The 15438-nt window shown below is 43.2% G+C and overlaps 1 protein-coding gene across 1 annotated transcript in view; it reads right to left on the bottom strand.

Annotated features, from left to right (window-relative positions):
- The window catches only part of LOC129724007 (uncharacterized), a 37910-nt gene that overhangs the window by 10612 nt on the left and 11860 nt on the right, over positions 1-15438 (bottom strand). The window contains exons 2-4 of the mRNA XM_055678585.1: positions 4176-4585; positions 3930-4115; positions 31-3871 (exon numbers count right to left, since the gene is read on the bottom strand). Coding sequence (XP_055534560.1) covers positions 31-3871; positions 3930-4115; positions 4176-4585 — 4437 coding nt within the window. The remainder of the gene's footprint in view (positions 1-30; positions 3872-3929; positions 4116-4175; positions 4586-15438) is intronic.

Here is a 15438-nt window from a genome sequence, read left to right as displayed (position 1 = left end):
ATGATTTTACTATCTGACAGAAAAACCTACCATTTTCGCCTGCTGGAAGTGATACGTAGAGGAAGCAGTTGCTCCAAGCCACCTCACTGACAGCCTGTATGGTAAGGTGCAAACTTTCTAGACCTTCTAAATCTTCTGCGGTTACTTCCTTTGCAAGCTGAATGTCGGCTTGTCTAGAGTTTTGAACGATTTTAAACAAGTTGCTGTTCGACTCCACAATCCGCAGCAGAACATCATCAGTGTACGTCCCCTCCGTAACGAAAATAGAGTCCACCAGACTCAAACTGTAATCGGTATTAATTGTAGCCTCATAGATTGTCTTCTCGAACATCGGGATTTTGGCCGGAATGGTGTCTCGTTTCAGGTCAACAACAACCGCAGCAACCGTTTTTTCACTTCCTGGATTACTGATGGCAACACTGAATTGTAGGTAAAGTTTGTTTTCCAAATCTTCCGCATTTATTCCGTCTTTCAGAGATACAACTACCCGATTGTCTTCCACTACGTGATCGAAAAGTTGGTAATCATTGTCAAGCAGTTCGGAGGTATATCCCAACACTAAACTGCCTTCCTCCAGCTCAATTGCCTTGCCCTCAGGAAAACTAACCTGCTTCTGGCCATCCTCTAAATAGCCTTGGAAAGATAAAGCTTTAAACTTAGGACTTACGATAGCCGTACGATAGATGCTTAGAACCACGAATGCATCAACAACCGTGCTGCCGGGACTCGAAGCTTGCACGACAAAACTAAGGTAATTTCTAGTGACAATTTGCTCCCATTCGATTGTAGCAGCGCTCTTTACTGAAACCGTTACCGATGAATCCGATCTGAGCACGGTAAACCAATCGGAATCTCCATCGACTAGGCCTACTTGCGTTGCCGAGCTAAATGTTCCTTCCCGAAGAGTAATCTCTTCGCTTAAACTTATCGTTGTACTTCCTTCTGCAATCGAACCTTCGTAGATGGCCTTTACGAATTGTGGCGAAATGATTTCATCAAGTTGTATGTCGATTATGACGGTGGTGCTGTCCGTTGAGCCGAACTCGTTATTGGCCTCAATTTGAAAGCTTAACAAATCGCGCCCTTCGTAGTCCTGCTCGCTCACTGACTCCTTCAGTGCAACTCGAAATTTATTTCCATCGCGAGTGACATTGAATAATTCGGCATCACCCTCAATCACACGGAACGACAGGCTGTCAGTTATGCTGTCATCCTCCAAGGTGATGATTTCTGACGCAGCGAAAGTGATTTCGTTGGTGGTCTTCTGAAGTGATCCCCGGTACAGGACTTTGGTAAACTCAGGCGTTGCAACGAGTTTGTTCTCGATGGTTATGAAAATTGTTGCGTACGCTTTGGCACTTCCCGGATTCGAGGCTTCCAGGCGGAAGCTAAGGAAAGGTCGATTGCGGATTTGGTTCCAGTTTACAGTGCTCTTCAGCGATACTTGGATCTCTGTCTGACGGGTCACCTGGAATAGCTCGTAATCATCTTCGGTTGGAATGAGCAAAATGTCTTCCTGTATCGTTCCGTCCTTGAGCTTAATTTCATTCTGTGCAAAGTTTACTATCAGCTGACCCTCTAGTAGAACCCCTGCAAATGAGGGCATCGAGAAAACTGGCACAACAGGACGAATTATTTCCACTGTTACGCTAGCCAACGCATCCGGACTGCCGGGATTGTTCGCCTGAACTACGAAGTTTAGCTGATATTTTTCCTGTAAATTTTCCGCTGTGATTTCTTCCTTCAGAGATAATTTTAGACTTCCATCCTCATTGATCACTCGATCAATCATACCAGCATCCGCGCCCAACAATTGATAAGCAACTGCTTCCGTTGCGGTCCCATCCTTTAGGATAATCCTCTCAGGAAAGCTCATTTCCATTGAAACCTCCAAAAGCGATCCGGTGTAGGAAACGGCTGTAAACTCGGGAACAACAATCACATCACGTTCGATATCAACAAGAATCGTTGTAAACCCGGAACCAACGGCAGCATTCGAAACCTGCACAACAAACTCGAACCTTGCCAGTCCATTCAAGTCATCCGCTGTTACTTCCCGGACTAAACTAACCGCCAAGATTTGTTCATTCAACACTACTTGGAATAAATCTGTGCTATTCAGTATAATCTCCACCTGTAGCCCTTCGGCAAAAGAGTCATCGGTAATTTTTATCTTTTCAAACGGCACCAATTGAAGGTTTGTACCGATGCGGGACTTGTAGAGAGCTTTCTCGAACATAGGGGGCTTCACATCTGCGCTCTGAATAATTACCACTACTGGAACGGAGCCCTCTAGTGAGTCCCCCATCTTCGCGTAGACATTGAACTGCAGACTAGCACGATTGGCGAGGTCATCTTCGCTGACTGTTTCGTTGAGTGTGATCGACAATTTGTTAGTTTCTAGCTTTCGGGGCACAAACAGATCTGCATCGTGATCTGATAGTGTGAATACGACCGTGCTGTCAAAGGTTCCCGCTTTGAGACCTAAGACAAGCTCCTCCAACTGATGGTTAGTATTGATTTGACCTTGGTACAAAAGCTGCTCGAATTCTGGGGTAACCAGAAGTGGATGGATTACTTCGACTAGCACTAAACAGCTGACGGTTAATGATTTCGGGTTGGTTGCCTCCAAAAGTATGGTTAGATGAGAATCGTCAGGAATTGATACTCCTTCTTTTAAAACAACCAGGAACTCATTGAAAAGGTCCGTGGCTTTCAACTCAAACAGATTTCTTGAGTCCTGTACAGTGATTATGGTATGCTGCGTGAAAGATTCTGGTACCAGAACCACTTTTATTTCTGTTAGTTCTTCTGTTGCGGCCGTGAGTTGACCTTGTAGAAAGTTATGCTCGAAAGCTGGTATGACCACCGTCGACCTTACGACTCTTATAATCAATATCGTTTCTGCCACGACCTCCTCCTCCAAGGTGACTGTTATTCTCACTAGAACATACACCTTTCCTGTTAGTTTCTCTTCGGTTATGTCATTAGGAGTAATCAACACTTTATTCCGATCCTCCCCAATCGAAAACAAACTCATGTCACCTGTATACGCAAAGCTCAACGTTTCCACATAGGTACTTTCAACAATTTGTATTTCTGCCAAATCCAGCTCCCCCATTTCCGTAACCGTTCCTTCATAATACAATTGTTCAAACTTTGGAATAATCTGATCCTGCCTCGAGACTTCCAGAACTACGAAAGCAACCCCAGTACCAACATCCTCCTTGCGTGCTTCCACAGTGAAATGAAAGTAAAACTTTTCCTTCAACACCGCATCGGTAAGCTCATCGGACACAAGCAAAGCGACCGAAGTATCAGTTCTACTCGTTCTAAAATATTTCGCATCCTCTCCAACCAACGCAATGGTAACATCTCCTGCTGCAGTGTCAGCCTTCAACCGAATGCCGTTTTCCAAGGTGATGACTTTTTTGTCGTCCACGGTACCACCGTACACGGTTTGCTCGAACGACGGTTCGACCGGTATCGAACGTTGCAATTCTACAATTATGGCCGCTCGGCCCTCCAGCTCGGCTCCGGTTCGACTCGCCGTTATCACCATACTCAGGAAGGTTTTTTCGTCGGGTATCGTAGCGCCCGATCGCAAGGATATGCTTGCCCCACCGGAACCTGTAGCAGCAGTTATCGTAAACAGTTGAGCATCATCACCATCATCAAGCGCATATTTGGTCGTGTCGTCGAACGTGTTTGGAATTAGATTGACTTGAATAGCGGGAAAAGTTCCCAATTGTACCTCATAGCTACTCCGGTAGAGAGATTGCTGAAACTGAGGAGGTTCGATGTATGGTATCTCTGGATTTCCCAATATCCGTAATTCCGCTGTGTCCGTTTTCGGGTCCTCTCCGTTGTCCTACAAACTCAAAAGGTAAATTAAATTTAGCCCATCAAGCTACGCCAAAGCAACTTACTGTCGCTGTAATTCTCAGCGTAATATTCTCGTCTAATTTCGTGACAGTAGTCTTAGTTTTTATCTTCGCAACAAAGTGCTTTGGAGTTTCACCTGGGAATGTTTCGATATAGAAGTTGGGGTTATCCTCGATCCCAAATACCACATTATTGAAAACCAAATCGTAATCGACTGCAACGATCGGTTCCTGAAATCAACTGAAGTTAGCAAAGATTAATCACACCACTTACGGAAAGCTGGGACTAACACCGTCGGATCCACAGGAAATATCGAAATCTTTCGGCAGAGGCAGCGGAAGCTGGAACTCGTACAGTGGTTGCGAAAAAGATGGTTCATATAGATTCTCCTCTACAATGGGAACTCGCACCGGCAGTTCTCGGGAGGTTCCATCCGAGCATTTGAATTCCATGATCCCAAACAACATTGGAATGGTTTCCTTCAGTGCGTAGTTCTCGAAGTCAGCAGTCGTGCTGATGGCTAACTGAGACCCGCCGACGATGCGGGCACTGAGATACAATTTAGAACCCGTGAATTCACTGACCTCGACACTTTCGATTCCAGCGACATCATCATATGTGGCTATCACTTTATCGACGTCTGCAGATAATATCGGAGCAGTTATAAGGAAAAAGGCGTCGAAGTCGAGTCCTGAGCATTCTGTAAAGAGAAATTGAGGTAGTTTATTTCAATTTGAATGTATATGCGAAGAATATTCCTAATGAAGCTCAAAAATCGCGATATACCAGACGACTCAACGGCGAGCTGGCAGTGGAAGAAAAGCGAAGACAGCCGACCCGGTGCAAGGCAAGAAAGAGAAGAAATACTTCCTTTCAATTCGAAACGTAGCTTAAAAGGTCAATTCTTTCGTCTAGTTCGTCTAGCAAGCAATGAAGTGGACCAGACTTCATGTCTTCAAGAAAAGGAAAACACCTAACCGAACCGTTAAACAGAATACGGTAGTCAAATCCCGAAGCAGGAAGCTGTGCCGCGAGTGGTTGGTGCAGCCGAAATGCACCGTAACGGACGACGAGACGTTCCCAGCCCTCGGCGGAAGAAGCAGGTCGACATATTTCAGCAAACCGTATGTAACGACCAGCACCATATACGTTCAAATATATAAAGAAAAAAGCCTTCAGAATCGCCTGCCGCCCTTTTTTCTGGTCCTAATCTGTTTTTGGTCGGCGGTGGAGTGGTACAGGGCCAACGATGTTGTTTTTGCGCCGAAGGAGGCAAATCTGCCAAACGCGCCAGAACTTCACCCAATAGATGAATTCTAGGCGATTATAATGTTAAAGCTCCAGAAAATAGATTTTCAAAAACGACCAGGATTTGAAGAAAGGAAGAATGGATGAAGTTGTGTAAGAAAGATGGTGAAAATGAGTTAAATGCGACCCCCTCCCCGCAAAGGGGAGAGGATTGCATAAGGACGGATTGTAGTTGTGTCTTTGAGTATTGCTTACATTCGTGATATTACATTGAGCAGATTTCAAATAAGTTAATATAACGTCGAGATGAATCTATTTCACTATTGTAGGGGAATTAGGACAAAATTGAAATGTTGCTGACATTTTACGTTGATCAGACACCTACCAATCGATTTATGAGACTTTTTTACTCAATTTAAAACATAATTTTACAACCACTTTTAGAAATTAGCGCATTACCATTAATGTTAATTGCTCATACATACTCGATATTATTTCGCTCTGTGAAATATACTAAAACCATGCCAAAACCGTTTTCGTAGAATCACCGTTTTGAGCTCAGTTTTTGTCCGATTTATGATCTGTTTTTTAAAAATCGATAAGAAAATGCTAATAATGAACAAACTCTTAGAATTTCGATTTTTGGCTTCAAAACAAAATGGCGTCGAAAAAACAGGGGATATTTGCGATTTCTCAAAAATTCAAAACGGCGCACAGTGCGTTGACCCATAGACAAAAGTCGAAAATTTGCTGATATTTTTCGTCATTTTAAACTATGTAAACCTTCTACCATCGTATGAGTGTATTTGTGCAAGTTTCTGACGTCTCTGACACGCGTAGTAAGTGGAAACAGAAACAAAGACTAGCGAGTGAAGAAGCACGTGTTTCAAAAGACTGAAATTGGCGCTTTCTCTCTGATACACAAAAACTAAGTGACTTCTAATCGAAACTTGGCATGGATTACATGAAAAATGATTTGTATAATCGATTTATATACAATTTAGAGTGATTGTTATTGAGAAACATCGTGAATCAGTTCGTAAACATAAAGTTATTCACAAAAAAAAAACTAGAAAACATCAAAATTTTCAAACAAGTCGTGAAAAAATCTACCAAATTTTACCAATCTGAGATTTATGTTTATTTAAAGTTACTATGAAAGGCAAAGAAACAATAGACATTAACTTCAACTGCTAATTTGTGCGAATTTTAGACTTTTCTGCATTTTTGTAGGTCAACTTGCGCGCCAGACATACAAAACCTTGTTTGAGAAGTGGCCCCAGCAAACCAGAAGTCGTATAAGGATGTTAGTTTTAAGTCGCTCAAATGTGCATGTCAGGTTTGTAATTACATAAAATGCAAAATTAAATTTGTTTATATCGTATAAAACTTAAATCCTTTAAAACGCAATATCAGGTTAAATATGAAGCCATTTAACGTGTCATACAAAATTGTAAAATGCGTCAATCCTCTAAGTCGTAGAGAATGCAATTTAAAGTTTCGAATGAGGCCATTTAAGAGAGCATGCGAAGTTATAAAAAATCGTAACCAATTTTTTCTTACAATGTACGTATATGGCCTCCAGATTTGTACACATAGGCGCATTTTATGCATCTTATATGGTCATTTTTTACTAAATAAGGGTTCACTTAACAGAGTTGAGCGCGAGTTATATGAATCAATCTGTTTGCTGGGGCGTCAGCAATCAATTGGCAGTAAAAATGATGCAGTTTTCTCGACAACGGTGGAAGTATTTGGATTGAAAGATGCTTTTAAAGCCAGTGAGCCAGTTGTGAATCTACAGGGTGCTGCGTAGTCGCAAGGTTAGAGAGTCCGCTTTGTCAAGCGGATGGTCGTGGGTTCGAATCTTAGTAGAATCAGGCCATTCGATGTCAAAAAGGACTTTTGAGCATGGGTTTATTCTCAGGCTCCCCACTAGTTACGCTTCCTTTACGCTGAAATCTTCAATACCTTTGCGTGACTTCCTCTTATATTAGTTTCTGTATGGACTAATCACTGCGACCAGAGCTTAGATCTATTGTGATATTGCCAGGTGTTTTCTGTACTCCGCACTTCATATTATTGGCAGTATCACTATTGAAGTAAGTGATACGCTTATCATTCATATCCGTGCTTGTGTGTAAGTTGTACCTTCCCGTTTCAAGCTTACTGCTCTACTATACCGAGCCTCTGTCCATCCTAACAATATCGCCTATTTACAATTCCCTGTAGAGAACTTTCATACGTTACTCACACCAGTTTTATTATAACAAGGACTTATTTTTATTAGAAGGAGAGTCAACAAGAGTACTGTAGAATTCAGATTGAAGGAAAGGTACGTGGTGGGAAGCCTGAGAATAAACCCATGCTAAAGTCTTTTGACAACCGAATGGCCTGATTCTACTAAGATTCGATCCCACGACCACCTGCTTACCAAAGCGGACTCTGTAACCTTGCAGCTACGGAGCTCCCTTAACAAAAATAGGTGCCTTTTATCGATAAAACTGGCCAGAAGGACGCACGACGAAACTTCTCCAGGGAATTTTTTTTTATTCTCGCTTATTTTCCGTCGGTCTAGTTCCGCCACTGTTGTGGCCAATCACCGACGCCCAGGGAGGCGACTCCACACCCAGGACCCTAACTCACGACCCGTTTATTAACGGACCGGCGCCAACGGCTTTACTTCCTCATGCGATGGAAGGCGTAATCCCAGAGATTTTTCGCCTCAGAGAATCTCCCGGTGTTGGCTAGGATTAAATCTAGACCAGTTGGGTTGGTTGTGATTGGATCAGGCCACCTCACAACCATCGACACCTATGTCGGCGGTGGGATTCGAACCCAGGCGTCGAGCGTGGTTGGCGGAGACGTTACCAACCACACTAGGCCCCCGCTCTCCAGGGAATTATTATTGGTGATATTTGGCAGAATGAACGAGGCTCGGTATAGGAGAAACAGTAAGCGTGTAGAAGAAAAAGTATCACATTACACACAAGCACTGATAAAAAATAATAATAAGCATGTCACTTCTCAATAGCGGTATTGCTAAAAATAGAAGTGCGGGATACAGCAGACACCCGGGCATATCTCACAATAGATCAACGATTCTGGTCGCAGTGGGGAAGTCTATACAGAAAAAAAATCGATCGAATCAACACAATGATAGCAGTTTGGTACTAACACTGTAATACTCTTCAAACTCTCTAGTCCATAATATTATCAAACTATATCACACATTTAAATTTTTCACTAGTACCATCATTGGTTCACTTACCCTAGGAGATAAATCAAGTTTTGGTCTTTTGTATATTATTTTTCATAAAATAATCGTTTGAATAGATATTGTGCTGAAATAAAGCCTTATACGAAGGATTTTGACTTTTGTCCAAGCTTTCCATATGTTCAACGCACTGTGCGGTGTCACTGTTGCCCCTCAAGGGGAAATTTGTTCAAACTCGGAGAAATTTGTTTGTGCGTCAAAATACCTGAAAAAATCATACATAGGAGCCAAGGCAAGCAAATTGTTGCACTGTGTTATCAATGTCAACAAAACCAAATCGTTTGTTGTAAACGTAGTCAATCCTTCCAACTTTACAGTATAAGCGGAGAAAGTCGGAAGCTTCCAATATCTCGGCAGCCAGATATTAGCAGACGGCGGTACGAAGATTTACATAGGTGCAAGAATGATAAATACTAGGGCTGCTTTTGCGAATCAACGAAACGTATGGAGATTGAACCAGATTAGTTTGCGTACCAAAACCTGAATTTTCAACTCTAATGTAAGACCTGTGCTGTTATACGCCAGCGAGACGTGGTGTGTGTCAGCGAAGAACACCCAGAAGCTGCAGGTATTCGTTACCAGATGTGGTGTTTAATTCGTGCCTGGTGGCCCCACAATTGGATCTCAATTGCCGAGCTTCAACGCCGGCGCCTTCAGACTGAAATGCAACCGGACATCGCAGCGAGACAGGTATAGCCTGAACAAAGAAATCAAAAAAGCCGATTGGAATCAAGAGGTTTAAGGCTAAAGCGAACAGCCGCCCGGGATGGAAAGCTAAGGACGCATAAGTAAGTAAGTAAAGTGTTCATGCACTTAAAACTTTCAACTGTATATCAGACACAACGCAACCGAGCCTCACGGCTTTGGGGGCACGGCACTGAAAGCAGAGGCACCGATCAGATCACCATGAACGTCAGGTATGATGGAGAATACGCAGGAGCGGATGAAGATTGATTTGAGCTGCAGGCGATAACTTGTTTTAGCGCCCCCTTCTTTTTGTATACAGTCAGGTTTTTTTTACGCTGGGGATACGTACATCGTAAAAAACCGTGTAAAAAACCGCGTTAATTCAAAAATCCGCGTAAAGTGAACCACCAAGAAAGGTTTTAGAAAAAAAAACCCGAGACGCTCTACGACCAGTATATAAAATTGTCCTCTTTGACTGTTATTTCGGATCTTTCGAAAGGCGGAGGGTTTTTTTTTCGACTAAGTCTTTTACTCAGAAGTTTCTGGTTCCCAACCCGCGTTAACTCAAAAACCCGTGAAAATTTTTTTTGAGTTAGTGCGGTATCGCGGAAAAAAACGCGTTAATTCGAAAATCCGCGTTATAAAACCTCGTAAAAATCCGCGTTAAAAAACCGCGGAAAAAAACCTGACTGTATATCAATAGTTATGTTCGACATCGGGCCTGGATTCGCAAGAAAAATGGCGTGTTAAATGAAAATGAGCCACACTTCCATGTAAAATTTTATCGAAAAGGACCTTGGATATTCAGCTTTTAAGAAGCAAAATATTCGTGGATTAATTCGAAAAAACATTGCCGACAGGGATGCTATAGACCGTTCCGATAATTATAAATATACTTACGATCAACCGTCATTTCAAATAACGTGCAGTATTCAACCAAACGTTGGCTGCGTCCTGTTGTTTACATCCAAAAGAAACAGATGCTGTCATTTTTTCTAACGATTAGTGCGAAAATTTGAAAATGCGTGGCCTTTCTCCCGAGCAAAGAAAGCGAATTGTGCACAAATGGGGTACCGTGAGTGGTCTTTCTATAAGAAAATTAGCCAGAGAAGAAGGTATAAGTGTCGGAGCAGTTCAAACCGCATTGCGGAAGTATTGTGAAGAGTGCACATTTACTGATGCCCCAAGACGTGGTAGAAAACCCGGACCTGTTGATCCCACAATGGACAAAAAGGTTAAGGAATACTACAAGCGGCATCCTTCGGTATCAGTACGAGATATGGCGAGAAAGCTTGGAACCTCGGCGAGTAACGTTATGCGTGCCAAGGGAAGAATGGGTCTGCAGACCCGTCGGAAGCAGAAGCAGCCAAAACGAAATCCAAAACAAGCTGAATCTGTGAAACCGAGAGCTCGGAAGCTTTATGACAAACTTCTGACCAAAAAAATGGGGTGTGTTATCATGGATGACGAAACCTACATATAACTGGACTATAAGACTCTGCCAGGACCGCAATTTTATACATCACCGAAGGGAAAGGATGCCCCTGGACCAGTGAAAGCCATTTACACCGAAAAATCCGGCAAGAAGGTAATGGTTTGGCAGGCCATTTGTGAATGTGGGAAAATATCTCGTCCATTCATTACAAATGACACAATGAATGGAAAAATTTACGTGAAAGAGTGTTTTCAGAAGAGGTGGTTACCCATGGTTAAGCAGCATAACAATCCTCCAATCTTTTGTCCCGATCATGCTTCCTGCCATTACTCTAACTGCACTAGACTGGTATAAAACAAATAATGTCACATGTGTCCCAAAGGAGATTAATCCTCCAAACTGCCCCGAAATTCACCCTATTGAAACTTTTTGGGCTTTGACCAAGGCAAAGCTGAGGAATTATGTCAAACCAGCGGACAATGTTGAAAAATTTAAAAAAGATTGGCTTAAAGTGGTAAAAATGGTCGGAGAACACTGTGCAAAAGCTTATGAGTAGTGTTAAGAGAAAAGTTAGAGAGCTCGCGTATCCTACGAAAAATAATCCCAACTTGAATTGAAAATGGAAAGAATACACTTATTATCTATATTTAAGAATTAAATGACCCGAAAAATCCTGTATTTTTTGTTTTATTCAAGAAAGATGATGTATTTGTTATTTTCGGAACAGTCCACTTAATATAGGAGTTTCTTTAACAAGAATGAGGCTCAGAGGACTGAAATTTTCCCCAAATGCCATTTTGAAATCCAAGATGGCGACTTCCGGTTTCTGGAAATTAGTCGAAAATGACCAAATACCATCCAACATGGGTGTTCCTTTAACCAGAATTACGCTAAGGGGCCGGAAATTGTCTCTGTTGCACAAGAAACCAGCCGTGAATCCACTTTTAGTTCTAAGTAGATCAAAGCTACAATTTTATTAATAATTTTAGTAACTTAACAAACAAAAATATTTTACAAACTCACATTTAGTTTCTTCCTTCCTCCTGCGGATTTCTTCGCCTTATCTTTCCCTAGCCGACTCTCTGTCTCAAATCAACTCCAGATTTTCTATATTTTAAATTTTAAGATTTCAATGTTTTATTTTACTTTAGGTTAACGTTTTAGCTATCGACTTACTTTTACTCGTCAATCCTTCAAATTCTCCCCCGCAAGGTTTTTAACTCGGTTTGTCCTGTCGTGCTGTTTTATGTAACGTTATTTCAGTATTATATTTTAATTTGTTTTAATTTTAATACCTGATTAAGTCCCACTTAATTTTCGCAACTAACACCGATCCGAAATCCAAGAACTTGTAGAAAAACTTTTTTTTCAACTTTATTTGACTTTCACCTTTTAACCTCTAACTATTACCTTCCTTCGTGATTAAGCAATTTTATCTAATTGACGTTTTTGATTGCCATCTCACTTGCTATCTGTCTGATCCCGTGACGCTTCGCTACCAACCTTGATCCCGTGACGCTTCGCTACCAACCCGTGACGCTATCATCCCTGTGGTAAACCCTACGGGTGGTCCAACGGTGTTGTCCCGAACATCCCCCGGCCCGTAACTCTGGTCCGGTCTATATCCGGCCCAGTGTTGCTGTCACTAATTTCCAACACCGCCAATGTTGTGGTTCCTCTTTTTATCAATCCCGTCTTGGTGCGAACCCACGCTTGTCGAATCCTTCCATCACTCGAGACAATTGGCTCCTCTACAATCCCCCTAACCCATGATTTCCTTGCGTTTCCGTCGGTAACATATACCAAATCTCCTGCCTTGAGAGGTCGTGATTCTTCGAACCATTTCGTTCTCTGGTTTACTGATGGGATATATTCTTTTATCCAACGTGTCCACATTTCGTCCGCTATTTGTTGCGTTCGTTTATATGAGTCGCGCAGAGCTTCTGCTGGACGCGGGGAAGGGGGAACGCTACATGGTTCGTTGGGTGAAACCCCTCGCAAAAAATGATTCGGTGTCAACGCATACGTTTCTCCAGATTGTTGCGACACATACGTGAGCGGGCGGGAGTTTATTATATCCTCTGCCTCAACGATACTGGTCTGCAAAATTTCGTCCGTGAGCCGCTTCCCTTCGTTAAGTACCGTCAACGCCTCCTTGACCGAACGCACCAGCCGCTCCCAAACACCACCCATATGTGGGGTCGCGGGTGGATTGAACGACCATCTGGTTTGTGCGTTCGTTAGCTCCTCTGCGCAATCTTTTGCGACATCATGAATGGTCTTTACCACTTCCTTACTAGCTCCTCGCAGATTTGTCCCGTTGTCCGAAAAGAACTCGGTTGGTGGACCTCGTCTACCCATAAATCGCCTAATCGCCATCAAGCAAGACTGGGTCGTCAGCCCATACGTGACTTCCACGTGTACAGCCCGCATCACTAGGCAAGTGAACAACGCGATCCATCTTTTTTCCACGTGGCGATTTACTGTCACCTCGAATGGACCCAGATAGTCGACGCCGACGTGGCTAAACGGCCGAAGATACGGCGTAAGTCTCTGCACCGGTAGCGATGCCATTCTGGGACATTGTGGTTTGTTTCGCTGAACTTTACACCACATGCATGACGAAGACACTCTTCGGACCAATGCATCAACCTTCGGTATTAAATATTTTTGCTTCAACTCATTTTTTACCGTTTCACGGTATCCATGGCCAAATTTTGAGTGATAATGATGGGCCAGCAATTTCGTTACTGCATTTTTAGCCGGCAAAATGATTGGGAACCGCAAATCAAATGGTAGATATTCCGCTCGTTCTGTTCGTCCCTCCATTCGGACCACATTGGTTTCATCCAAAAACGGCGATAACTTATATAGACAGCTCGATTTTTCCAGGAAAAGCCACTCGGTGACTGGGCGGTCTTTGTTATGCATTAGCACCTTTAATTCAGGTCCGTATGAGTCCGCCTGTGCCATTCTAAGCAAATGCGATTCAGCTCTCTTGTACTCTTCTTGCTGGAAAGGAACACGTACACTCAAAACGCTTGCCATCCGTTCCAATATTTTCTTCTGACGATCTGTGGCTCTTAAAGTTTCGATCGGCTGCTTTCTCACCTTTCGTCTACAATTAGACGCAAATCTAATCACTGAAGCAACGGTTCTCACCAGCACGGTCCATTTCGAGAATCGTAAAGGATCTATGATCTGGCCTGGCAAACATATGTCATGTAACAAAAGATGAACGCGTAGTTCCTCCGTAGTATTCGCTGGTGGCATGCATTTTCGTGGCCACTTTTCTTCCGATTGATACAAAAATGCGGGCCCTCGAACCCACGAGCTGTTTGAGCTTAAATCCAACTCATTTCCCCACTTTGTCAATTGATCCGCTATATTAAGCTTTGTCGGTACCCAATACCAATCGGTCAGCTTGGTTAAGCTGAGTATTTCTCCAATCCGAAATCCGACATATTGCTTATAGTTCCGCTGATCGGATCGAATCCAGGACAAAACTGTTTGCGCATCTGTCCAAATACATTGCTTGCCGATTGTGAGACTGTGATTTTCGCGTACTGTGCGTGTTAAACGTGCTCCCAGAACTGCTGCCTGGAGTTCCAATCGAGGAATAGATACCAGCTTCAAAGGTGCAACTTTAGCTCTACTCATTATTAGTGTGCACATAATTTCGCCTCGAACTACCGCACGTAAAAACGCCACGCATCCATAAGCCGTTTCGCTAGCATCCGTGAACACGTGGAGCTGGATATCATGTACCTCATCAGACCGCGCGTTTCCAAAGTAACTTCGGGAGATACGGAACGTCTCAACTTCTGGCAGCAGCTTTGCCCATTTAATCCATTTTCTGACAGATTCCCTATCTATCTTCTCATCCCAATCACAGCCCATCCGCCATATATCTTGGAGTAACATCCGCCCAAGAACTGTAAACGGTGACAAGAGACCCAGTGGATCAAACAACGACATGACAAAGCTAAGAACCATTCTTTTTGTCGGGCATAATTCATCTTGAAGGATCTTGCGAAACTCTGCTCTCGACGAGGTGGAAAATGAAAATTGATCCCGAAGAGGTTCCCAAACTATTCCCAAAACACGCTCAAACTCTGTGTTTTTATTTTTGTTGAAATGCACTGCTGCATTCTCACTTCGCTCTCCCATTTCCTCCAAAATGGTGTTAGAATTCGACACCCAGTTTCTAATGTTGAATCCTCCCTTAGAATGAATAAATTTCACCGCCTTAGCCCGAGCGATCGCTTCAGCTACGGTGTCCGCACTATCATAATAGTCATCAACATAATGTCGATCGACAATAGCTGCTGCTGCTTCCGGAAATTGTTCTGCGAACCGCCCTGCGTTCACATTTTTGACGTATTACGCTGAGCTCGGGGAGCACGTTGCGCCGAACGTGAGTACGTCCATCACGTACACTTGCAGCTCGTCATCGCTTGTCGAACGAAAAAGAAAACGTTGTGCAGATTTATCTTCATTTCTAACGCGAACCTGGTGATACATCTCCTCGATGTCTCCTCCAAACGCAACCGGCTTCTCTCTAAAGCGGCAAATTACTTTCGGGAGGGATACAAGCATGTCTGGCCCTTTGAGGAGCTGTGTATTCAATGACCCTCCCCGTACGCACGCTGCAGCATCCCAAACTAGGCGTACCTTTCCCGGTTTTCGCGGATTAACTACCACATTTAGTGGCAAATACCAAACTGCTGACGATGGCGTTCCGGACAGTTCTTCCTTTGTGGCTTTGTGGGCATACCCTTTCGCCTGATAATCGTCTATCTGCTTGCATACGATGTTTTTTAACACCTCATCTTGCTCCAACCTTCTTTCAAGAGCCTTTGCCCTTCGCACAGCCATTGGATAGCTGTCTGGAAACCGTCGTTCG

The sequence above is a fragment of the Wyeomyia smithii genome, chromosome 2, assembly GCF_029784165.1.
Source record: "Wyeomyia smithii strain HCP4-BCI-WySm-NY-G18 chromosome 2, ASM2978416v1, whole genome shotgun sequence".
Lineage (NCBI taxonomy): Eukaryota > Metazoa > Arthropoda > Insecta > Diptera > Culicidae > Wyeomyia > Wyeomyia smithii.
This window is presented reverse-complemented; position numbering and strand designations above follow the sequence as displayed.